Raw genomic sequence first — 23,726 nt, forward strand, 5'->3', positions numbered from 1 at the left:
TTACTGGTCCTCTTCTGGAGACTTGCTGCTCGCCCGCCCGTGGGCCTCGGCAACCCTTCGGCCGACACTCTCACCGCTCCAGTAAGCTCCCGTCGCCGTCCCTAGCGCCACGAACGGCGCCGTGTGTTCGCCCGCCAGCCACAGACCGCCTTCCGGTACGCCTTCCCGCATCGCTTCAATGTCCTTGTCACCCTCCAACAGTCCGGTTGGGAAGTTGCTGTAGCTGCCGTTGCCCGCCAGATCGTCTCGCAGCCAGTCCGTCGACAGACTTCCCGTCGGCTTACAGTCGGGCGAATTCTCGTCGTAATGTGGCAAGCGGGAATAGTAAGGCTTGAAGAAGTCGTACAAAAAATAGTTTCTCTCCGGTATCGTCTTCAGCCTCGACACGCCTTCGGTAATGTACTTGGACTCGTCTCCAAAAATGTAGAACAAGAGCGTCGGGTGCGAGTGCTCGCCCATCGAGGCAAGATCAACAATCTCCTGGTTCCATCTCTTTGGGTTCGTCTCTTGAGCATATGTCGGCGCAAGCCATTGGCAGAAGCCCTGCACCACGCGGCCCTCTGCGTCGGGCTCGAGCCAAAACGCTTTGGGAAAGCTGATGTATACCTTCTCCAGGCATCCATATCCGATGGCTTGGATTCCACGTTCGACTCTCTCAGGTAACGGTGGTTCGAATGCTTGAAGATTCTTCTTCAGCCAGCCCAGGGGTGTCGTCATGACGACATCGTCAAACTCCAAAACCTCGCCGGTATTGGTGTGAACTCTCGGTTTTGGACGTTCCGGGGTTTTGAGCTCCACCTTGGTAACGATAGTATCGTACTTGACATCGGCATTGTGCCTGACGGGCTCTGCAACTCGCTCAAAGATCTTTTCGTATGTACCAGCGCAGAACAAGTTTTCTTGCACAAGTCAGCCATAAGTCTGCAGGACTCCAAATTTGAAAATTCTCACCTCCATCTATGCATTCCTCGAGCCAAAAGAATTTGAGACTTTGGGTTGTAATTGGACTGCCAGAAAAAGCACCCCAGAGCTCTGCAATCTGGAGAACGGTTTTTCGCTTTTCAGCAAAGCTCTCCTCGGTATCGGGAATTTTCTCAACCACCCTTTCCTGGAAGAAGTCCCAGAGACTTTCATCGGGGGGTATAGTGGCCGTGTTCTTGTTGGAGTGTTGGAAGGCGTCCTGAACAATGTCCCACATCAAACTGGAGTAAATTTCGCTCTCGTCCAGTTTAAACAGGTTTCCCGAATCATCAAACACATACGACCGGTGATCCCAGCTTCCCACGGCCGTTCCCGTCTCTTTGGCCAGATCATTGATGGGATTGTCGTCTGTGCCATGGATCCAGTTCGGACCAAGGTCTACAGTATGGCCGTTGGGTAGTGTCTCCTGGAACATACGTCCGCCAAGTCGCTCTCGGCCTTCAATAATGGTCACCAGCAGGCCATGTTGGTTTAAGATATCAGCGCAGCGCAGACCGGCGAGGCCAGCACCGATAACAGCAATATGGGGTCTTGGACCCGACTCTGACTGTTTGCGCTGTGACGTGTCAGGAGGAAATTGCCTTGACGAACATTGACATGCAACTTTCGTATTGTACACTGAAACGTGTATACTATCAAAGGTACGGTCGTGGTAAGAATCGGACGGGTTCGCCCATCCCATCAAAAGAGACAGTCGGTGTTCCCGGCCCGATGCGTCCCACTAACGGCGATGGGCACGTGTTTGACAGGAAGCAGCAGACTTACCCGCAGAAGTGAGTCCATGGTCAGCGATCTAAGCAACAACTTGTCTTGTCCGGACCCAAAAAGGTTCTGGGCTCGGCAGGACTCTAAATCCTGGTAAATGCGGGATGTACTCCGGTTGGCAGGGCTGGTGTAAGAGACTGAGTAAGCGTCCATGGCGGCAAGTATTCGAGGAAATGCAATAAAAGAGAGTGAGGGTATTGTGGCGGTATTTGACAATCTGGTCGCCAAAGTTGATTAATGGGGGAGAGCGCGGGCGAACTATGCCGCAACACTGCTGGTTGGGTGCTGATCCACAGTAGAAACAAGCAAAGTCACAGGATATGAGCCCGCGTCTGGTTTTGTGAGAACCCCAGACTGAGTGAGACAGAGAAAAGGAGCTATCGCGATCTTGAGGGCAGGAAGAAAAGGTCAGGCGGAAGAGGCAACAGAAGTAGTGTGGGGATAAGAAGGGAGGGGAGGAACGTGGTGAAATGTCTAGCTCGCAGCAGCTAAGGCGTTCTGGTCAGGATCCAGGGTGGTAGAGTCGATATATAACAGGACCCGTGGATCTGGGTGCAGCGGCCGGGAAGGTTAAGCGCGAGGAGAGTCCAGATAAGGTATGGTGAAGGTAACAACAGGCTCCCCATGTAGGTTGTAGGTTGATGACGGGAGTGCCTTTGATTGAGCCAAGGTGTGCGCCATGCAGTAGTACCGATCGGAGGTGAGAGTGATACCTTGCGTGGCCGAACAGGTTCATGAAAGACATGAAGGCGCATCGGACGAAGAAGGTGGCGGAGGAAAGAAGAGACTGGGGACATTGGATGTTTGCCATTCCAGAATCTGCAGCTTGCCAAAAACCACTTTAATCTTCTTTCTTCCGACAAAGGTCGTCATGCAGATGCTGTACAACCCACAGCAAGTCCCAACTACACCTCCATTTCACTTCCCCCCTCTTAAGGCAATGGCAATGACAAGTAAGTACTCGGGACTGTCGCCGACTAGGCTCGCGTAGAAGCGGTGCAACAGATGGTTCGAACAAGTAGCTGGGGGTAGATGCCGTTGTACTCCGACAGGACGCTTATGTGCATTTTGGCTCAACTTGTCATTAAGCCACCAGCACGTGGAACGCCATCACGCTTGCCCACCACTGGTTCAGCGGCGCCATTACTCTCGAGGCTTTCCGCGGGGAAGAGTTGACGGTTGGCTGTGCTAGGTAGGTACACCATTGGGAGGCGACGTTGGGTATTTTCGTGTTTGTGTAACGGGGAAATGAGGGGCGGCAAAGAGAGAACTAAGAATCGAAATGAGGAAATTGAGAGGCAGAGGGCAGTGAGAATAAGATAATAAGGAGAATATCGGCGTCGACGGTGAGAACGTAGAACTTACAATGCAATACGCGATCGGGCGGGGGAGACAGCACGCGCGCTAAGCCTCGATATCATCCGGGATCATGAAGGAAAGAGGCAGAGAAGAACGAGGGACGAGGGCGTGGGCGTAGGCGTAGGCGTAAAAGAAGCCGCAGACGCAGATGCAGACGAGAAACGTCCAAGGGAGGACGGGAGAGAGAAAGAGGCCCGGATGAGAAAATGGGAGAAAGTTGAGGTTGCTGGTTTGGTTCCAGTTTGGATTTTCGGTGAGCTGCAGCTCCCGTCATGAAATTTTTGGCAGTGAACCTGGGCGTTCAGGGTCTTTCTTGCTGGGTCAGATCCCAGTTGCCAGGAAAGGGCGGGATCGGATAATGAAAGTTGTACTGGTGTGCGGTGGAACTGGAAATGGTGGAACCTCGTGGGAAGCCCGTCAGGTAAGGTAGACGGCGCAAAAGTGTTCCGTCGTGAGAATGAGGTGCTACTTGGCTACCTACCTCTGTCTGAGGTAACCGTACATCTGGACAGGGAAGGACTACCTACCTAAAGGTACCTCAGATATTACCCTACTTTACTCTCCGTGCCTTCCTCAGACAACCCCAACAGAGAATGACAGAAACGGCTGAGAATGAAGGAAAGTGTGGACGAAAAGGAACGAGGGGCACTTTCTCTCTGGGACCGGTGACACTTCACTGCTCCTTCTCCACCGACAGCGTCATTCCTCCACCTTAATCTCCATCCAACGCTCTCCGCTCCTTTTTTTTTTTTTTTTTTTTTTTCCTTTACTGCGAGAGAAGTACCCTTCCACACTTCCATGCTCTCCCCTTCCACCTTGTCACCACCACATCCCTCTCCGCCGCCTACCTGAACCTCTCCTCGACTGACACACGTCCTGTTATGCCCACCCTGTCACGATGCCGGCCAACTGACTCGATGCTCTGCCAGGAAACGCACTGAAACTGCAAATAAGAGGAGCCGACGATACCCTCAAGCTTTCTGACCTACCTTGACAGCAAACAAAATGCCAAGTGCCAGCATCCAACTTGCTGCATCTTTTCCTCAAAGGAGCCACACCTGATGCTGATAGGCCCTTTTACACGCCCAATCGGGCCTTGCTGACCGCGACTAGGACACACTACCGCCGATCATGCCATCTTTCTAGAATCCCGTCTATTACTCCGTATCCTCTAGTTCTTCGGAGTGCGGACTACGGAGTACCAATTTCCCTTCCCACTTGCCGGGCTTGATCAGACAGAGCCTCCAAGGTCACGATGCCTCCGCCATCATCACTCGTCCTCATTTTCCTTCTACTAGTGCACATCGGTGCTGGCCAGTCGCAGGATGACAGCCAGCCAATCCAGCCACCACCATCCGCAGACGCCTCAGAGAATCACCTGTCATGGCAATCTGCCTTTTGGGCTCTCCTCGCCCTTGTCCTCAATACCGCAACCCAACCGTGCGGGAAGATCTGCGGGTTCCCCTCGGAATGGGGCTTTTGCCTCAGGTGGTCGCCAGTTGTCTGCGTCATTAACTCGCTCGAAGCCCTCAGCTGCCTTCGCCTCCACCACCACTCTAAACGGACTCTGGTTGTCGCACCACACAAATACAACACAGAAATAGATATCTCACACAGTGACGTGGCCAACTTGCAGCGCAACACCTTGATCCGTATTGTCGCCTTCATCTTGGGACCTCTATTGCAAGCGACCAAGTTGTACGCATGTCAGGGCACCTTCTGGGTTCAATTTCTAGCATCCATCTACCTCACCAGTTTCCTCTGCGATGAGTTGGTGCTCGGCCTCATATGGATAGCCGGACCCGCGGAGGGCCGGAACAGGGTGATCGGGCTGGTCGAAGCCGTGGCGGGGAGTCGCCTCCGCCCTCCGGTCCACTTCCCGCTCCTCAGACTTGAAAGCGATGCGGCTATGGACGAGGACGACCAACTTCGAGACAGCCGCACAACTTTGAGACAAGCTCTGGCCATTATCGCCTCTCACTTGCTGCTAGGATGGTTTTTGGTCGAAACTATTACCGGAGCATATATGACGCACTTTCATGCCGTTATATTTAGCATGCTCGGAACGGCTTTTCTTGGCAGCATCGTGTCAGGTATCTTTTGCGGCTTGCGTTCCTACAAGAAGCATCAAAAGATGCCGCAAGTCTTTTTGGACGTCCTGTATGGCGTTGGCAACGTCATATGGCCAACTGGACTTGTGCTTGCCATTGGAGAAAAGTGCCAGGGGCTGGCAGTGATACAGGCCAACGGTATCATAGACTTCAACGCCAAAGGTTCTGGCAGCCAATGGGCCTGGAAAATCGGAATGGTCCTGTGGACTCTGGAGATATCCCGATGGGCCCGATTGCACCTCACAACTAGCAATCGATACGGGATCCCAAAGCCCGTGGACGTCATTCTTCCACTCTGGGCGAGTGCGCATATTGTGGTTGCACTGGCCATGTTTAACTTTGCGTATGATCCGAGTCGTACTTACAAACCGGCTTGGACCGATGTGCTGGGATGAGATCACGCCATGAAGAGCCAGGGACCAGCCAAGTAGGAGAAAGCGGGCTTACTCGTGTCTACTGTACACAAGCAGGAAAGCAGATGTTCACAAAGGATATATTCGCCTACCTACGACAGTCCGATGTTCGTCAAGGTTATTCGCATGGTCTGATGTCAAGGTCAGCGTAATGTTCGCCGTCTGATCACTGAAGACACTGGGAGCTCAGGGGCTGACCTCTCCAAGCTACGAGCTGCAACATACACGTTCTTGATCAATTGTTCTGGAAGGTTGCATTATCGACAACGTAAACCCATGAGGCCACCGGAGCCTCATGGCTTATGGTTGAGCCGCTACGTGTGAGCAGACTCGGCCGAATTCTTGTTTACTGAAAGGGGACCTCCAAACTCGGAATCTCATTATTGACTTGAGGGATGCAACTGTACGGGGGAGACGGCCCCTCTGCGGGGTAAAAGCTTCCCGCCTTTGTGGGGAGCATCAACAGGGGGCTCTGTCGCGTCGCGCAGCCTCTCAGACGTCTCAACCAGCGATCATATCTACTTTGGAGCAAAGTTTCGCAGCAGGATTTCCCTCGAATTCCCGTCAAATAACAAAAGTCAATTTCTATCCAGGGTCTTTGTGGTTTCACTGGACTTTGGAGTGATTAATCAACAAAGGCCGCGGTAGACTCCGAAGTGCAAACACAAAGCTTCTAGTCCCTCGATTTGCCCCAGCTGCCGCCCCCCGGCCAGGCTAAACATGGCATCCCCCAGACGCCGTCTCATTCCCCAGCCTCCCGCCATCCAATCACAGCTCCGCCGAATATCAGCACGAACCCGGAAGGTCGCCCACGCTCCACAAGAGCCGAGGCTCGCGGCACGATTTCCAGACATGGCTGGACGCCGTCCATTCCCCCTAGACCCCCAGACCGATGTCAACCGATAGACGCACTGCCTCCTCAACTAGAATGACCTGACCGCCGGCGCGACCTGCCCGAACTCTCTCTTTATCCTCGTGAACCCGCCCTCTGAAGAGCCAACTTCAACTTCTCCTCCTACCTCGACGGATATCCCATCTCCCGTAGACGAATCGAGCCTCCAATTCGACTGCTAAACCCCGCCGTCAGCTTGTCCCTTCGATTCTTCCTCATTAGTCCGAATAATAAAGGTGTCCAAGCACAACTCCAACCTGCCCACCATGGCCGCAAAGACGTTCTCTCGCGACGAGGTCGCAAAGAACAACACGGAGGACTCCCTCTGGTGCATCATCGACTCCAAGGTCTACGACCTGACCGACTTCGCCATGGGTCACCCCGGTGGCGAGGCCGTCCTCCGTCAGGTCGCAGGCCAGGACGCCACAACCCAGTTCTACAACCTCCACCGTCAGGATGTCCTCACAAAGTACGACAAGACCCTCGTAATCGGCACCGTCGAGGGCGAGAAGCCCCAAGTCGTCGTCACTGGCCCCGGCGAGCTGTCCCCGGTGCCGTACGCTGAGCCTACCTGGCTCACGCCGCAGTTCAAGTCCCCCTACTTCAACGACTCGCACCGTTCCCTGCAAAAGGCTATTCGCAAGTTCACCGACGAGCACATCACCCCCGTGGCTCTTGAATGCGAGGAGAAGGGCGAAGTCATTCCCCAGGAGCTCATTGATAAGATGTCCAAGGCGGGAGTGCTACACATGCGCCTCGGGCCCGGCAAGCACCTGCATGGCGTAGAGCTTTTGGGCGGCGCCGTTAAGGGCGAGGAGTTTGATTACTTCCACGACATGATTCTTAGCCAGGAGATGGCCCGGACCAACTGCCGTGGTTTCCAGGATGGTATGCTCGCGGGTATGACGATTGGCCTGCCTGTTGTTCTCAACTTTGCCAACTCCGAGTCGCTGCGCAAGCGCGTTGCGGATTCGGTTTTCAGCGGCAAAGACAAGATTTGCTTGGCCATTACCGAAGCATTTGCGGGAAGTGATGTTGCAGGTATTAGAACCACTGCGGAAAAGACACCTGACGGAAAACATTATGTGAGTCTACCAAATTTTTTGTTCCCGTCCTTTTTGATCACAACCACAACTACGACTCCGCGCAACCATCACAACTCCCTCAACCACAACCACAACAACACCACCACAACACAAGTTGATCAATAACTAATTAAATCATCAAATAGATCGTCAATGGAACCAAAAAGTGGATAACGAACGCTACGTACTGTTCGTTTTTTGTTGTTGGCGTGAAGACAGACAAGGGCCTCAGTGTCCTCCTTATAGAGAGAGGCGAAGGGGTTGAGACCAGGCCTATCAAGACATCCTACTCTCCAGCCGCAGGAACGGGTTTCGTCACCTTTGATAACGTCAAGGTTCCAGCAGAGAACTTGCTGGGCCAGGAGAACAAGGGTATTCACGTCATCCTGAGCAACTTCAACCACGAGCGGTGGACCATGGCTTGTAAGTCTTCATCTCTAGGCGTTGTGTCTGTTCGACTCGAATAGCGCTGACTGGGATTCAACTAGGTGCCACAATCCGTCAATGCAGAGCCGTTGTCGAAGAGTGTCTCCTCTGGGCAAACCAGCGTCTCGTCTTCGGCAAGCGTCTCATTGACCAACCCGTCATCCGCCTCAAGTAAGCACCCCGCCAACCCTCTACCCTTACCCCTGAACTTCCACTTACACATACACAAAATAGGCTCGCAAAGATGATTGCCCTCACAGAGTCCCACCAATCTTGGCTCGAGACGATCACCTACCAGATGAACTCGATGCCCTACAAGGAACAAGCAAAGCACCTCGGCGGACCCATCGGCCTCCTCAAGATGAGCGCCACCCGCGCCGCGCACGAGATCGCCGACGAGTCAGTCCAGATCTGGGGCGGCCGCGGCCTCACGCGGACGGGCATGGGCCGCGTGATTGAGATGTTTAACCGCACGTACAAGTTTGATGCCATCCTCGGTGGCGCGGAGGAGGTGTTGGGTGACTTGGGAGTCAGGCAGGCTATGAAGTTCATGCCCAAGTCGAGGTTATAAGGGGAGTCTCTTGGGGCGCGGATGAACAGGACCGGTTTTATGTGCCGGGTTATTTGTTGCTGTGAGAATAAGCTACACTTCACTACACTACACCGGGATGCCGCTCTCGTGACGGACACGGGATGAAGAACCGGGGCTTATTTGTCAGCTATATATCTGTACTGTAAAAGGAATCAATCTGGAATACTTCCACGCAAAACCTTTTCTTGGACGAAGTTCAGAAGTACATTGGATGATCGCCTACCTCTAACCCCCCCCCCCCCAAATTCCTAACGAAGTCCCGGCCAACCTTTTGACCTGAACCTGCTTTCCCCAATCCACCCTCACTGCCACTCGTAAGTTTGGACAGAGTTGGACATACACCGGGAACAAGACGAGACGACCCATGTGCTTTGCTTTGCTCAATGGCAAAACAAAAAGGCAGTTGGGCAATAGGGTTTCGTTTCGAACGGGGGGGCTTTGCTTTGTACTTTTCCGAGGGGCATTTGACCAAGGTAAGTATTGTATATCTCAGCCCAAGGTACTTGAATTCCCTCCCAAAAGGCCAAATACACTATGTTGGACATCTGGATATACATTCATACAAGACACGACGGAGACAACTTTTAGTACAGCATGATGTTCAAGATTTCCAAGTCATCAACCTTTTAACCCTCATACAAGGCCACACATACAAGGCCACACCTACTGGGGATTCATTACCCACGACACCACAAGCACGGATGGTGAACCAAACGCGGACAACCAAGGTTTGCACCAGGCGAGTCTGACAACGGGGAGACTTTCCAGTGTTGGGACGACGCGCTTACCCCCAAGTTTCAGAAACAACTGTCTTTTTATGTTTGGGACGGACTTTTGGCCGTGGTCGTCAACGTTCACGTCGCATTAGTACGCCGGGCAGAAGAGGTACTTCTGGTTGCGACTGCAGCCCTCCCTTGACTTGAGTGCGCCGGGTAGGAAAATGACGTCTGCCCATGATAGTAGCCGGAATATTGCAGCAAGACGACACACATCACGGACACTGTAACGAACACTGGACCAGAGCACAACAAAGAGGTTACGACGCAAACTTTCCATTCCCTGCCCTGAACGACAGCCATGACCGCTTAGAACGGCCCACACTGCCCAGGTCGCCGTTACTTTTGAGAGTCCATTTCTTATCCCAGACTGCTCAGATGCAACGAAGACCAAGTCTATCAGAGGTCGAAAGCTATTCCGGCCCACAAAAAAGAGGCCCTCCCACTCTGCCTGCTGACTCTCCCCCTCCCGATTTCTTTTCCATAAAAAGAAAACCCGGAGAAGAGGTCAGCGCAAAAGCTTGTGTCTCCCTATTGCGTTGCTGTGCCATCGTCATCCAAACGATCCGAACCAAACCCCGCATTTTGCCGAGGTTGTAGCGGACCCAATGCGAAAGGTGTATCTTGGTGCGTTAAGAAAAAGCCGTGATTCATATGCCGTTGTCCGTGTAAAACTTTTCCGCGGGCCGAGTCCCAGAGTTGTTTGCCGTGAGAACATGAGAGCAAGGAAGAAAAGACGAAAAAAAGACGAGGGTGAAAAAGGAAATGTACAAAGCATCCGCAATGCCTAGTTGATATCGCAAAAGTGAGCCACGGTGGCCTCGAAGCCTTCGAACCGTTTCGAAACCGAGTCTGCCACGGAGGCAGACAACTCATCGCCGATAGTCATCGCAGACTTAGTTGTTGGGGCACTGGGACTGGACGTGTCCGGGCTGCTGGCACTTGTAGCAGATCTTCTCGCCGCCAGAAGACTCCTTAGGGCAATCGCGGGAGAAGTGGCCGTTCTCGCCGCAGTTGTAGCACTTGGAGCCGTTGGTGCAGTCGCCTTCATGGTATGTCAGCACGGTCAAGTTGGCGAGCTGGAAATCATCTCGGGTACTCACGAGACATGTGGCCGTAGCCACCGCAAGAGTAGCAGGTCTTCTGGCTGGCACCGCCGTAGCCACCACCGCCGGAGTAACCACCACCGTAGCCGCCACCGTAGCCACCGCCGGCCTTGGGGCAGTTGCGGGCAATGTGACCAACCTCACCGCACTGTCATATCGTGTTAGTACTGGCATTCGTCGCGTTCAAGACAAGGCGAAGCGAACCTTGTAGCACTCGGAGCTGGAGGGGCCACCACCACCAACGTTGCCGCCCTGGGGGCAGTCACGGCTGATGTGGCCAGCCTGGCCGCAGCGGTAGCAGGACTTGGTGTCCTTGGGGCCCTCGGGGCAGTCACGGCCTTGAAGGATGTTAGTCAACAATCAATCTCATGAACAACTCGAAAAGGACTTACTCATGTGACCCTCGTCTAAAGCGAACGTCAATCAGTCATCTCGTCGGTAACACACAGATACATCAAAACTCACTGCCGCAGTTGTAGCTATGTCAAAGTCAGTATGAAGCAAGTCAGGCAAATAAGATCAGATCAACGTACCACTTGGCGGCGCCACGGTTAGGGCACTCGCGGGCCTAGAAAGAGTCAGTAAGTCGAGAGCTAGGCATCGCATCACCCTCCAGTAAGTCGTACCTGGTGACCAGCAGCACCGCCTAAATATCTCTGGTCAGACTCTTGCGCTCATGGATTGTAACGACGTTTGGGGGAAAAGGCATGATCAAGGTGTCACTGGCACACCGGCTCAGAGTCAGTAAGACGACGCAGTAAGGGCATACACGCGGCTTCTTGAACAGATCTGGTCCAGAGATGCGAAGCTGGCGAAGCATTTACACCAATGTGAATGCTTAGCCGAGCCTCTTTCCAAGTGATAATTCCAGCTTCATGCTGAGAAGACCCCACCAAACACCAACTTGAAAGTCATGTAGTTGCTTGATAGAGCTCTCGGCGCCCGCTTTTTCCAACAACCTCGAGATCCAGTGGACATATGATCATATGAACTCGGAGATAAGGGGTCCAGAGGTAAGCTGCACAAATGAAACAGCCACCAATGACGGGCTGAAAAAGTTCAGGGTGGAAGCGGTGAGACTCGGTGAACCAATGGCAACCAAATCTCGGATGAAGGTGCCAATTGATACCGAAAGCCACAAAGCCACCCACAGAAACAAAAGTGGAAAATTTGAAAAGCATGAAAAAGCAGCGCGTAGGTTGGAAAAAGTGGTGAGACGGGAGAAGCGCCGAAGCTGGGAAGGCTACTCACAGGTGAAGCAGGTGCGAGCCTGGGGGGCGCCGGCAGATCCCTGGAAATCCATTGCGATTGATATGGGGTTGGAAAAGAGTAGTAACGGTGGTGTTTAGAACTGGAAGAAAGGCGTTAGAATAACGGTAAGGTCGATGAGGTGATTTGAGATTGTCGAGGGGAGGAATTGAGCCAAGCTTTTCGTGTGAGAAGGGGAAAAGATCTGGGAGGCGAAAGACGGTTTGTCGCAATGTGGTTGACGTGGGGAGGGGCAAGTGGCATGTGTGCTTATGTGTGTGCGTGTTGTGTTGTGTGTGTGCGGTGCGCGATGTGGGGAAGTTGGAGATGGAGGTGCGTGTGTGCGCCGCCTTCGTCAGATACAAGAGGTGAATTTGTGGTTGGCAGCTGGCAAGCTCTGGAGGGTTTTTTGTTGATGTCGATGACGGGATCCCAGCCGAGTTGAGTAATATCCCGTATTGGTGAAAGGAGGGGCTCTCTGTCTCTCTCCTCCCCGCGGATAACTGTCAGGAAAAGGGCTATACTCACGTATGAAGGGCGGATAATCGAGCCGTGATCAAAAATCTCTGCTCGAAAGAAAAAAAAGGAGGGGTGTTTTTTTTCGTAGTGGTTTTGCAAGGTTTGCGGTGGGTGGTGGTGGTTTTGTGTTGTGGGAGAGAAGGGGAGGGAAGCGGTTGTTGCGGCCAGGGAGTGGCCAAGGTTAAAAAAGAAAAGGCAGCGAATTTAGATTGTCAGACCGCCTTGTGGAGCCCAAGAAAATCTGGTAGATGGGCAGGCGCAGGAGCACCAATCAGATAGGCAAGTCCCTTCTCATAAGGGGAAGAGCCCGTCTCTAGACTCTGGATGCCCCCTTCTGGCCTTGCCTTGGGCTATTCTGGCTTGGACGGGGCAGGCGGCATTTGTGTTTGATTGCAACTTGGTGACGGGAGTGCCCATGAAAGATGAGTGTGTGTGTGTGACGGAGATTGACACGGTTGGCTAACCTCACCTCACCTCACTTGAACTCTCTCAGTACACTCACTCACTTGCCGTAATAAGGTGCTATCCAGCTGATGAACGCCCTTGATGTTGTCAAATTTATCGTTATAAATATGACAGGCTTACTTCTCAGTCTTACAACAGGTACATCTAAACCATTGCTAGTCCGATATGGATATGGCATAGGCACTTGCCTCACGTTTGTCGAGTACTCCAATAAGATGCCTGTTCATCTCCCATTCCCCTCACACCTATCTATGACCGTGGCTGGCCTACCTTGCCTCATAGGTATGCCCGTGCCTAGCTACAGCCGACAGCTCTTATAACCTAGCCATCAATGCCCGAAATGCACCAGCGTCTTTTCCCCATAGCCGAAGATGAGACTGTGCTGTCTGTCAGCTTCAGATAGGTAGAGGTAGGGCACAATGACACAGTTGGAACACCTTGGGCAGAATCAGGCCAGCCAAAAGGGGCGGCAGCTAGTTTGCCTCACAAATGGAGCGTCGGGAAGCAACCCGGACTGGGCTTGCCATTAAGGGCTACTACGGTCATGGTCATGTTCATACCACATTACGTAGGTATACAGAATTCCCTGGAGACCTGGGTGCCCCCTCCATGACGAAGAAGGTTCAAAAAGTTGAGATGAAGACACTTGAAGCTCGGGTTTCTGATAGCCTAAAGAACCTTCCAATAAGGCCGGACAGGACGGGACACCAAACTTTAACATTTCTGATGGGGGGAGGAACGGAGAAGCAGCCGTCGGGGGCAATGGAAGTGCTTCGTTTGAGCCCTTCTCTTCGTAAACTCCAGGGACGGTGAACTCAAAGGCAGGTGACTCTACCAATTCAAATTTCACATCGTCGATGCTCTAGACCGGGTTGGTCACGGTGAAAGTAAAGTGTTTTTTTCTTTCACTTGAGTCGATCGAATGAGGTGAACTGCCAGAGACTAGAGTTGCTCATGAGACCCCCTCCTCCCCACCATCCGGTCGCTGTCCTCGCGCAGTCCGTATTTCACTTTTGCCCCTCCATTTTTTTCGACACTTTTTTTTTTCTGCCATGGGGAAAACAAAAATACCAATCAGAAAATTCAGCATGTCGAAGGCAGGCAGGTGGGGTACCCCTGTGTAAGATTCTAAAAATCGCCGAGAGGCAGGTCAAATGGCAGCATTGGCAGGCCAAAATGGCAGGCCAGGCCCGGCCCCAAACTTACCCAAGGTCCCAAGGCACTGTGAAATGCGATGTCCCAAACCTCGCTAAACCCCTTCCATCCCTACGAGGGGTCGGAAATCCTTGATTTCGTGCCACTGTGCTCCCGTCCCTTGCATCTCTCCCTGTCCTGTCCTGAGCAGCCCCTCATCACACGCTCCTCTCATGCTCATGCTGCCCCTCTCAGTGGTCTCTCACTTATTACGCTCCCACCTCACCCGATGAGTGGGCTCTGATAAGTCTCCCGTTACAAGCCTCTGCCAGACTGCCACAGCTGCTGCCCCTCTCATGCAGCCTGTACGGATACTCTGCAAAGCCTGAGAATGAAAGAGGGGTGAATCTCGTACACTGCGGAATCGCGGATATACTGGCTCACACTGTGTCGTCAATCTGGCAAGGTGAGCCTTGATTGCGCTTGAGTAAGAGGTGGTCGCTGGTGAGCTTTGTCTCTAGCAGCCGTCGGGCGTCCTGGGCAGCAGGCTCTGGTTGTCCATGTAATGTCTGAATAATCAACCTGAGGTTGCACCGTACGCGCGCTCTTTGCATGCCCACAATCCGCGTATTGTTAACCCTGTGTTGGGAATTCTCGGCTACATATGCCTCAGTTTCGTACCCCGCGATCCCGGCCTGGCCACTCGCTGCTGTTGATGGTCGTGCGTCCGTGGGATGACACATGCCTCACTGTGGTCCCTTCGCACTGCTTGTGTCGGTGGGTGTGTGCTTGGTTCTAGCTCCAGCTCTGGCTTTAGCTTCGAGAAGCTCGTGAACCTGCTGCTGATCATTGGCGGAACACCGACGCTCGAGGATGCCTCCCAGAAAGCTTCCCGTGTCATGGTGTCTCGTTGTCACACTTTCATGCGACTCAAGAATCATCTGCCTTGGATGTCCAACCCGCCTGCTACCCAAGGGTACAGGCACAGAAGCTGATAAACAGCCCTGTCGGAGATGCCATCAAAGTAGGTTTAAACCGAACCGAGGCTTGGACGGCCCCTCCAGATCGACAGCGTCCCCCTCATCAAAAGGTAAACCCCATTCACGGAAAAGAGAAGACCAAATTGAACAAAAAGCCTTGATCATCGGCTCCGTCCTTTTCAACCTCCTTCTCGCCCCAAGCTCCTTTTCGTGATATCTCACTGGAGGAATAAACGCACAAATCCCACGAGTTTCATTCCACTTTCGAGTTTCGGAAACGCAATTAGCCATGCCATCCAGGCGAACCAGAGCAGAGGATTGGTTCGTTCCATCGAGATGCACTTCCGGTCCGGTCAGATCTGCCGCGTTCAATCTCGGCCAGTCTTCCCTTTCAGGTTGGTGGTAAGCTTTTCGCCCGGGCCTGCGAAATCATGTAGACCGGATGAACCCGGTCACCCATTTCAACCGACGGCCACTTCGCTTCGTACTTTGCTTCGCCGGCAACCCTTCCCTTATCCGCGACGCTTGCACAACTGCCAAGAAACTTGCCCTGGCCTACTGGTCTTCCACACGTCGTTCAATTCGATGGCTTTCGCCTGTGCCCGTTGTCGCCGCAATTGTTGGTTGGCAACGATATTCCATCGAATGTTCTCTCGCTTAGCCAGCCATTACGCAACAAACGCGCAACGAATTGGGTGCACTGTGCAACTAAACCCATGTCTGGTGCAGCTGCAAGCTAGGTATCGTTAACTGCGGTTTGTGTCCAACCGCTGCAACGCAGCAGACGGGCTTCCTCGCGGACCTCGTGGGCTCCAGGCGCATAGTCCGCAGGCCTGTCACCCGAGAAATGAAGCGGCGATGGTCGCGACCTGCCCGAAACAGCTTCATGGGCGGACGCCGGGAAAAGATGACGGCGCCATTGCATCTCTGCAAATGTGAAGTATTTTCGAATGCGACTTGTGTGGAGTCTCTACCGGACCACTGGCCTCTTCGAGGCCGCACCTGCGACCCAAGACGCTAGAACGGCATGTAACCACAAACCACCGCAGTAATATGCAGGAGAGCTCGTAAGTCATAGGGGCGGCGCGGAGACCAGCAATGGGGCCTGTTCATGGATACCGGCAATTGTCCGCTAGATTGTCTGCCACATATCTCTCGAGCGGAGATGTGGCATCGACAGACGTTGCGAGTCCCGCTGATTGCTGCAGCCAAACAGGCATCGGGTGCGAAAGATCTTGTGGGCTGCTGAGAGGTATTTGCGGCTTCTGTCAGCAGCGGAACACCGAGCACCTTCACCAGACCGTGCGGGGAGAGTCGCTGACCACGTGCGATATGCTTCTCAAAGCTTGGCTTTGCGTTCCTGCGTGTGGTGTCGAGAGCAATTCTGGGCCATCCTAAGCAAGTACAATGCGGCGGCCAGATTGAGCACCAGATATCCCCAAGCTCCCGCATCTGCTTTCAACAACAGACGGTGGTACTCCTGTCCTTGTCTGTGACAAGTCGGTTTCCTTTAAGTCAGGTATCGCAAACGTGGCGCTTTGCGGTCGTCAGATTGATCAATGATCCGGTGTTCCCGCGGGTATGCAAGGTCGAGGGGCGAGATATATGTGAAGCGCGGCATTGCCAATTCGAGCCTCAACCGAGCTCTTGCAGAGTCAGAGACAAGACAGCTTTGTGGTCGACGAATCAACCCATGTCGCAGCCTACCATGACGATCATTCGCTAGGGTCGGTGACCGTTGAAGAGCTGCCGGGCCGGACGACCGTAGGCCGTGGGGAACCTCGGGGGGCCCACTGACCAGAGCGTGTCTTCGATTTTATTAGCCTTGAAACGTTTGTAAGTAGATATATCGGAGTAGCCGTGCAGGCCCACCAGTATCCGTATCACGAGCCATTCCAGCCGTACCAATTGATCGAAGCCTCGAAGGCATGTTGCTCTGCATTTTCATCCTGCGCCCCGCCCAATGTCTTCTCACTGCGGAAGTGGCTCCGATGCAGTCAGTCTCCATTGCAAGGTTTGTGCAAGGAATCAGACCGCCGGCCTTCGTGCTTGGGTCACCCCGAAGTTGTAGTGGTACCGGGAGCTGCGAATCAATAAGGAGTAGAAAACAGGGCTTTTTCAACTCGCAAGAATTGCATGATAAGGTACAGTTCGGAATTGATATCCAAAAATCCTCGTCGAGGAAGTCTGCATAAGTTGAAGTTAGAAGCGAGCATGTTGCTATGAGGTGGCTGAAGCAAGAGCTCTGTAAGTTGAGAAGTGGCTCGCGAGGGACTCAGCCACAGCTGCACGGACTATTTTGTGGCGGGTAGATCGATCCCAAAATGTCTTGGCACGACGCGCTTCAGGGAAGGCGCGTCTTAGTTTGGCGTCCCACGCACCCACGTGAAACCCAGCTTCAACCTGACTGACACCCACACAACCCCAAGCAGGCTTCAAAGTGTCCCGGTATAGCTGCCGTCGTAAATCATGGAGAAGTGGTCGCCGGAAGGCCGGGCAGCTATCCAAGATGCCTTCGAAGCATTGCGTAAAACAGTTAGCAAGCAACTCGACAGCGGTATGTACACGTAGATGCCCTGATGTGATGACAATGCGATACTAGCTTCTCAACAGAGGTCGAGCAGAGGCTTAAGGAGAACGATCGATCACGCGCATTCCTCACAGATGAGCTCGAAATATTGAAGTCTCGGTCCGATGAGGTTGATCGCCTTGAGGAGGAAAATCGGAGGCTGAGGACGAAACTCCTCCAGATCCATCAGCAAAACCGCTCCGTCGAGTCATCTCGAGGAAGCCCTCGGCCGAGTTATGTCACCAGCGACCAAGCCACCAACACAGACCCCGCGTCTGCAGATGGTCCTGGGAATGGAGGCGACCTAGAGAACGTGCTGCGGGAAAGCCACAAGCTACGACGGAAATATACTGCCCTGGACCAGAACTTCAGGATCCTAAAAGCAGAGTTCAATAAGAGAAGGGACGAGAGGAAGGAGGAGATCAAGGAATGGGAAGACTATGCGACAGAATTGGAAACGAAGATCAAAACTCTGGAGCAACGTTATGGTGACGCTGATGCTCCGGCGTACACAGCAGAAGCCCTTGCAGAACAAAGTAGGCCGCGCGCCCACTTAGCTTCGAGGTTCACAATTGATCCTGAATCCGGGATCTTGACGACACCCAGCAACCTGCGGACTTTGCGACAATTTTCTGCCGAGATAGCTCCCGTGCAATCAGATGATGTCGAGACGCAGGATCTGCCCGCCGCAGATTCCACGGAGGGGGAGATGACAGAGGGCAGTAAGGATGCCGAGGCTGTTACTCTTCCACCGCTGAGACAGACCGCCAAAACGGATTCAGACATTCGCATCAAACCAGAACCCTCATCCGACGGACCTGTTATCGTCTCTGAGCGCATTGTAGGCAAAAGAAAGCACGCCGATTCCTCCTTAGAACAACAAGGACGACGAAGGGTGAAACTTGAGAGCTCGAATCTTACTACCGGCCCTGTTACTAGTCAGCTTCAACCAGAGAGTATGGACTTGGATGAGGTCGGTCAGAGACTAAGCACGCCACGGAAGAATAGGTTATTGGCCGATGCCCTGGCCACGCCTGGTCAAAACGACATGGATCGAGCTCATACAGCCGCTCCCGTCTTTGTGAGGCCCGACAACACCAACACTCCGACTACCAGGATACCCAACTCATCAGCGGTTCTGACACCAGTCAACGCTAACGTTCGTCCGGTGCGCCCGTATGAGTTGAACACCGTGGAGAAGTCAACAAGGAAAGGGCTCGCTCAAGGCATAAGGAGCCTGGCCGAGGACGGAGTTACTTATGATAAAACAGGTCGTGGAGAGCCGGCGGGGCTTTTCCGCACTCCGCAACCTCCCGGCCGCCTGAGTACGCTGTTGAATGCGCCATCTCCGGAACAAGCTCCTGCCATAGTACGGTCAGCACCTCGTCTCCGGGATACAGGTCGAACAGCGGAGGATGGACCACAGTTCCCCGAGCGCCGGGAATTGCCATTCAATAAAGAACGTCGGGACAGGTCGAAAGAAGCTCCCATCGGCCGGAGGGAGCACGAAGAGAACACGGAGCCTGCCAAAGCCCGTGGGCAGCCCCGAAATCGTGCGACGGTCGGGGCACAGCCGCCACCCCAGAGGGGGTCATTAAGGTCAAAGCCCGCCACTTCCCTACGGCTCGAGGACTTCAAGGTCAATCCAAAGTTCAACGGCGGTTCCGACTATGCATTTTCGGAGGTGGTCAGGAACAGAGACGATAGAGCCTGTTTGCCCGGTTGTACAGACATGAATTGCTGTGGCCCTCAATTTCGCGCCATGGCTTTGGCTCAAAAGAACAATGTCGAGCGCACCCCGGCATCAGACACCAAATTGTTCGAGGATTATCTCGGTGACAGAATCACCATCGTTTTGGGGATGTCCAAGGCAGAGAAGGAAAATTTGTGGATAGAAGCCAAAACATGGCAACTTGCGAATGAGTTGGGCAAACACCGTCATCGTTACGCTCGAAGGGCATCTCCTCCGGGCTTCTGGAACGCGGATTTTCCAACTACGCAGGAAGACGAGGCTGAGAGGGCAGAAGGCGAGAAGAGGGAGAAGCAAATGATTCAAGAACGATATCGGGAAGCTATGAGAGGAGGGGGGCGTTGGATCTTCAAGGATGAGTGAGGTGGCTGTTGATGATAGGTTATGAGCGAGGTGCATAGGAGAATTTTATGATTGAAACAGCAGACATACATGTCCCAAGCGCAGACTGAGTTGTCGTAGTAGGACTTTCAACAGCGTCGAAGCCAAGCTAGCGCTAACATGCATTCTTTATTTGAGAGGGATGGGTGACTCAGATTTCGCAGGCTTCAATATCAGCAAGAAGCTGGAAAGAATCTGTACAGACTCGAGGCATGAGCCATCCAAAAAGCTGTAAATCCTCGAGGGCCATCCGGACACGCAAGAGTGAATGCTGTTCAGCTTCACCGAGCTCACCTCTGAGCGTCTAAGGTGTGTTCACCGGTCAAGCCAGCTATAGTGGGGCCGATTTCGGGCAAATTGCGGAAGAAGAGACCCAATACCAGCCTGTGATGATCGAATAGTGATCTGTGCGCGAGGCTTCGGCTCAGGCAATCGCATTGCGCCAACAAAGCCCGGAGCCCGCTGCCCGCTAGCTCCAGGTTTACGGTTCTATCTCTCCCGCGCGCGGCTTAATTTTTTGTCATCTCCATTGGAAGCAAACGCACAGCTAACTTCGCAGCCGTCGCCCCGTCCCAATCCTCGACCCTTCACCGTTGCTGCCTTCATCGCAGCTCGCCCCTCCGTGTCTGCGCGATTAATCACCTGTGTCAAGCAACTTGCTCACTTTATTTCTCCCCCCTTTGCTCGTTCGGAATACTTAAGTCGGGCCCATTTTCTTCCCAACGGTTCCCCGCAACCCTCACGAGAGCGACGCACGACTGAAGGCGATTGGAAATATTACCTTCTCGTGCATCCCACACGATCAAATAACCTCATACTCGAGACTCGAACCGACCTCCGACTAATCTGTCGACGCTCCATTGCGAACGCGCCGACAACCGTGTTGAAGGAAGCCGCAGTTTCAAGGCAGTGATAGTTCCAGCCGTGGACGATCACTGCAAATACACGACTCCCAAGCCGGCAGGATGAACAATCGTCATCTGCCGGCTGGGCAAGCCATGCCGGGGGGCGGAGGGCCAGGAGGAGGTGTCGATATGGGCGCTGGTCCCGGAGGAGGCAATAGACGGAGGATGCAGCAACAACCGACGTATGCGCAATACCAGCAGTATCAACAGTATCAGCAGCAGCCCATGTATCCAAACTACATGAATCCCTACGCTCAACCGACACCGTACTACCATCAGCTGCCGCATCAGTACCAGAACGGAGGCATGCCCTCTGGCTACATGCACTATCAGCAACAGCAGCCCTACGTGCGGTCACCACAGGCAATGCCTCAACCTCAATATGTCCCCATGGCCGGCGTGAGCGTTCCCCAGCCGTATTCGCAACCGTCGCCTGCTCTGTCAACGCCGTATCACCCGCCTCCCGTGCCTGCTGCCAACCCTGTTCAGACGCCGCCGCCGCCTCCGCCTCCACACGTTGAACCTACGCCCGAGCCTTCAGTCGTCACACCTTCCGTAGTGTCCTCGGTCGTATCTTCATCAGTCGTCACGCCTTTCGCTGAGCCTTTCCACCCGGCCGCGGCGCCCCCAGCCCCTGCCTCTGCCCCTGCTCCCGAGAGCCCAGAGCTTCCCAAAGATGTAAAGGAATTCCGCGCGCCAGTAAGTCCAACAGATCCTATTCACGTTCGCTTCGTAGCTAAACAAAGAAAGCTCCCTTGGACACCTCCCGACCAAGCACCTTTCCCTAGAAGAGCTCCCAAGTCAAGACGACGCAGAAGACTGATGAGCGCGAATGCTCAGAATCTGACGCTGCCTGTGGAGCAGCACGAGGGCGCTCTCGAGTCGGCCACCAAAAGCGGCGCGGAAGACAGCCTCCAAGTGAAGGCCGATTCGAAGAAGGCGGCGCCCTGGAGCTCCAAGGACACCGACTCTGAGAGCGCTACCCTGAGAGCAGACTCCTTGACGTCTGAAACTCCTAAGGAGAGTGACAGGTCAGCGACTAGCGTCTCAAACATGGGTAGCCCGAAGGTGAATGTGCCGGCATCTGAGGCCAGACCCACGACAAGCAACTCGAACGCGTCGGCGTCTCGCCCTGCCGTTCCTGTCGTCCCAGCCATCCCAGCTCTCCCGAAGAGCAGCCCCAAGGAGGCTAAGGCAACAAGCGTCAGCCAGCCTGCAGAAGAGCCCAAGCAAGCTGCGTCCCAGGAGGTGAAGCCTACTGAAGCAACAGAGGGCACGGAAGTTGCTGGTGCGGAACAAGAGAAGACCGAGGCTCCTCCGGCAGCTCCCGCCAAGGCGGCCCCGAAGTCATGGAGTGGACTGTTCTCCGCAGCCGCCGCCGCCGCCGCTTCCAAGGCGCAGCCCGCTGCTAACGGCCCTGTTGCTCCGGCGGCGGCCAACGGCGCCATCACAAATGGTGATGGTGCCGTTAACGGTAGCGCACCCATCTTTCCCGCAGGAAATACAAACTCCCTGGCATCTGCCATCCAGGACTTCCGCGTTAGCAATGCTGCCAAGGTTCAGTTCATCGAGCCGAGAGGTTTGATCAACACCGGCAATATGTGTTACATGAATTCAGTTAGTATCCTGTACCCACAAACCAAGCAATCTACTAACGCCAGACTAGGTTTTGCAAGTTCTTCTCTTTTGTGCGCCATTCTACAACTTCTTGGATCAGGTCAGCAAGAAGGCTGTACACAAATTCAAGAGCGACACGCCCGTCATAGATGCCATGATAATGTTTATGAGGGAGTTCCGGGTCATTGACTCGACTGAAACAGTCGAGAAACTGCGCCGGAAGCTCAAGAGCGAGCAGCTGGAGCAATACGGTGATTCGTTCATTCCCGAGTTTGTGTACAAGGCCATCCAGCCTCTCCCGGCGTTCGCTAGCATGAGGGTATGTTGTTCCGTGGCTCATTCCCTTACTTGCCGCTAACCTGTTTCTACAGCGGGGACACCAGCAAGATGCTCAGGAGTTCCTGGGTTTGATCCTCAATGCCATCGACGAAGAATGCGCTCAAGTAATGTCAACGAGTGGCTCTATCAACGGGGCCGCTGAAACACGGCCTACATCCTCTGCCGCCAGCGTTGTTGAGTCGAACGACGGCGCGGATGGATGGTTTGAAGTTGGATCGAGACAGAGAGCAGTTGAGACGCGCTCGTCCGGAGCCAGCTCGACGACGCCCATCACTCGGTTGTTTAGTGGACAGTATCGATCAGAGCTTCGCCGTCCTGGTGTGAAGGACTCGGTGACTACCGAGCCTTTCCAGTCCCTGCAGCTGGACATTGGCGCCCCGTACATTCACAACGTTGTTGACGCGATCAAGGGTTTGACGGTGCCCGAGAGGCTGCAGGGCGATGCTGCCCCCATGACGAAGCAGACTCTGATTGAGACTTTGCCCCCGATTCTCATCCTCCACCTGAAGCGCTTCAAGTTCGACACTGAAGGAACGACCAAGATCGGCAAGAAGGTCGGTTACCCTCTCGACTTGCAGCTCCCCGCGGAAGTTCTCTCGAAGCGACGACGCAACGCTCTCGTCTCCGAGGGTGCCGGCATGCCCAAGTACAGGCTCATCGGTGTTGTCTACCACCACGGCAAGCAAGCCAACGGCGGTCACTACACCGTGGATGTGCGAAGGCAAGACGAAAACGAGTGGATCCGCCTGGATGATACGATCATCCGGCGTGTCCGCAGCGAGGACGTGGCCGAAGCCGGCGCGGAGGAGGATGCCAAGGACACTGGCCGATCGGGTCTTGCGTCGCGCGACGCGTCGACCAACCGATTCGGTGCCATGGCAGACGACGATGAGGGCGATGATTGGAAGGAGGTCACCACCTCTGCTAAGGGCGGTGATAAGAGCGGCGAGAAGAAGTGGAGCGCCGTCGCCAACGGCAATGGCACCGCGTCCAAGGGTAAGCCGGCCAAGGACAACATCAAGGACAACAAGGTTGCCTACCTGCTATTCTACCAGCGAGTTTGAGCCGACGAAAGGGTAGTCTGGGATCCCAACATTCAACAGTAACCGTCGCGTCGACAGGCGCGCGTGGGGATGAGTACGTAAGGTGGTGAACCTGCTTAAAGGGGCGCAGACTGAGCCATATCAAGCAAGAGTTTGAAGTCTACAAAGTAGAAAAAGGTGAAGAGAGATAGAGAGGATGCAGCTCAGGGGGTGCTATGGTTGTCTCAAATCTAATTTGACCACACACTCGAAGCGGTATTTCAGCATATC

General features: G+C 54.0%; 7 protein-coding genes across 7 annotated transcripts; 5 read left to right on the top strand and 2 right to left on the bottom strand.

The window, feature by feature from the left end:
* BDZ83DRAFT_583435 (flavin-containing amine oxidoreductase) lies at nt 1–1,899 on the bottom strand (the record flags this gene model as incomplete). Its single annotated transcript, XM_060505659.1, has 3 exons — nt 1–899; nt 952–1,537; nt 1,747–1,899. The coding sequence occupies 3 exons, from the start codon at nt 1,897–1,899 to the stop codon at nt 1–3; spliced, it is 1,638 nt and encodes a 545-aa protein (XP_060362329.1).
* Nucleotides 1,900–4,360: 2,461 nt separating this feature from the next.
* On the top strand, nt 4,361–5,611 carry BDZ83DRAFT_654087 (uncharacterized protein; the record flags this gene model as incomplete). The annotated part of the gene is made up of 1 exon (XM_060510692.1): nt 4,361–5,611. The coding sequence occupies one exon, from the start codon at nt 4,361–4,363 to the stop codon at nt 5,609–5,611; it is 1,251 nt and encodes a 416-aa protein (XP_060362330.1).
* A 1,024-nt stretch (nt 5,612–6,635) lies between these two features.
* Nucleotides 6,636–8,805, top strand: BDZ83DRAFT_433179 (acyl-CoA dehydrogenase). Its single transcript, XM_060503062.1, has 4 exons — nt 6,636–7,606; nt 7,753–8,029; nt 8,095–8,203; nt 8,267–8,805. The coding sequence occupies exons 1-4, from the start codon at nt 6,788–6,790 to the stop codon at nt 8,601–8,603; spliced, it is 1,542 nt and encodes a 513-aa protein (XP_060362331.1). The 5' UTR covers nt 6,636–6,787; the 3' UTR covers nt 8,604–8,805.
* Nucleotides 8,806–10,093: 1,288 nt separating this feature from the next.
* Nucleotides 10,094–11,916, bottom strand: BDZ83DRAFT_433001 (uncharacterized protein). The gene is made up of 4 exons (XM_060503061.1): nt 11,758–11,916; nt 11,133–11,152; nt 11,040–11,074; nt 10,094–10,422 (listed from the first exon to the last, which is right to left on the bottom strand). Exons 1-4 carry the CDS (start codon nt 11,807–11,809, stop codon nt 10,188–10,190), a joined length of 342 nt encoding a protein of 113 aa, XP_060362332.1. The 5' UTR covers nt 11,810–11,916; the 3' UTR covers nt 10,094–10,187.
* Nucleotides 11,917–12,713: 797 nt separating this feature from the next.
* On the top strand, nt 12,714–13,161 carry BDZ83DRAFT_433197 (uncharacterized protein). Its single transcript, XM_060503063.1, has one exon. It carries the CDS (start codon nt 12,807–12,809, stop codon nt 13,056–13,058), a length of 252 nt encoding a protein of 83 aa, XP_060362333.1. The 5' UTR covers nt 12,714–12,806; the 3' UTR covers nt 13,059–13,161.
* Nucleotides 13,162–17,236: 4,075 nt separating this feature from the next.
* BDZ83DRAFT_629699 (DNA repair protein/CtIP) lies at nt 17,237–19,658 on the top strand. The gene is made up of 2 exons (XM_060508774.1): nt 17,237–17,409; nt 17,466–19,658. The coding sequence occupies exons 1-2, from the start codon at nt 17,322–17,324 to the stop codon at nt 19,532–19,534; spliced, it is 2,157 nt and encodes a 718-aa protein (XP_060362334.1). The 5' UTR covers nt 17,237–17,321; the 3' UTR covers nt 19,535–19,658.
* Nucleotides 19,659–20,550: 892 nt separating this feature from the next.
* On the top strand, nt 20,551–23,477 carry BDZ83DRAFT_754532 (uncharacterized protein; the record flags this gene model as incomplete). The annotated part of the gene is made up of 4 exons (XM_060514484.1): nt 20,551–21,156; nt 21,208–22,074; nt 22,124–22,393; nt 22,446–23,477. 4 exons carry the CDS (start codon nt 20,551–20,553, stop codon nt 23,475–23,477), a joined length of 2,775 nt encoding a protein of 924 aa, XP_060362335.1.
* Between the last annotated feature and the right edge of the window lie 249 nt (nt 23,478–23,726).

This window comes from Colletotrichum acutatum (assembly GCF_030867785.1).
Source record: "Colletotrichum acutatum strain CBS 112980 chromosome Unknown BDZ83scaffold_82, whole genome shotgun sequence".
Lineage (NCBI taxonomy): Eukaryota > Fungi > Ascomycota > Sordariomycetes > Glomerellales > Glomerellaceae > Colletotrichum > Colletotrichum acutatum.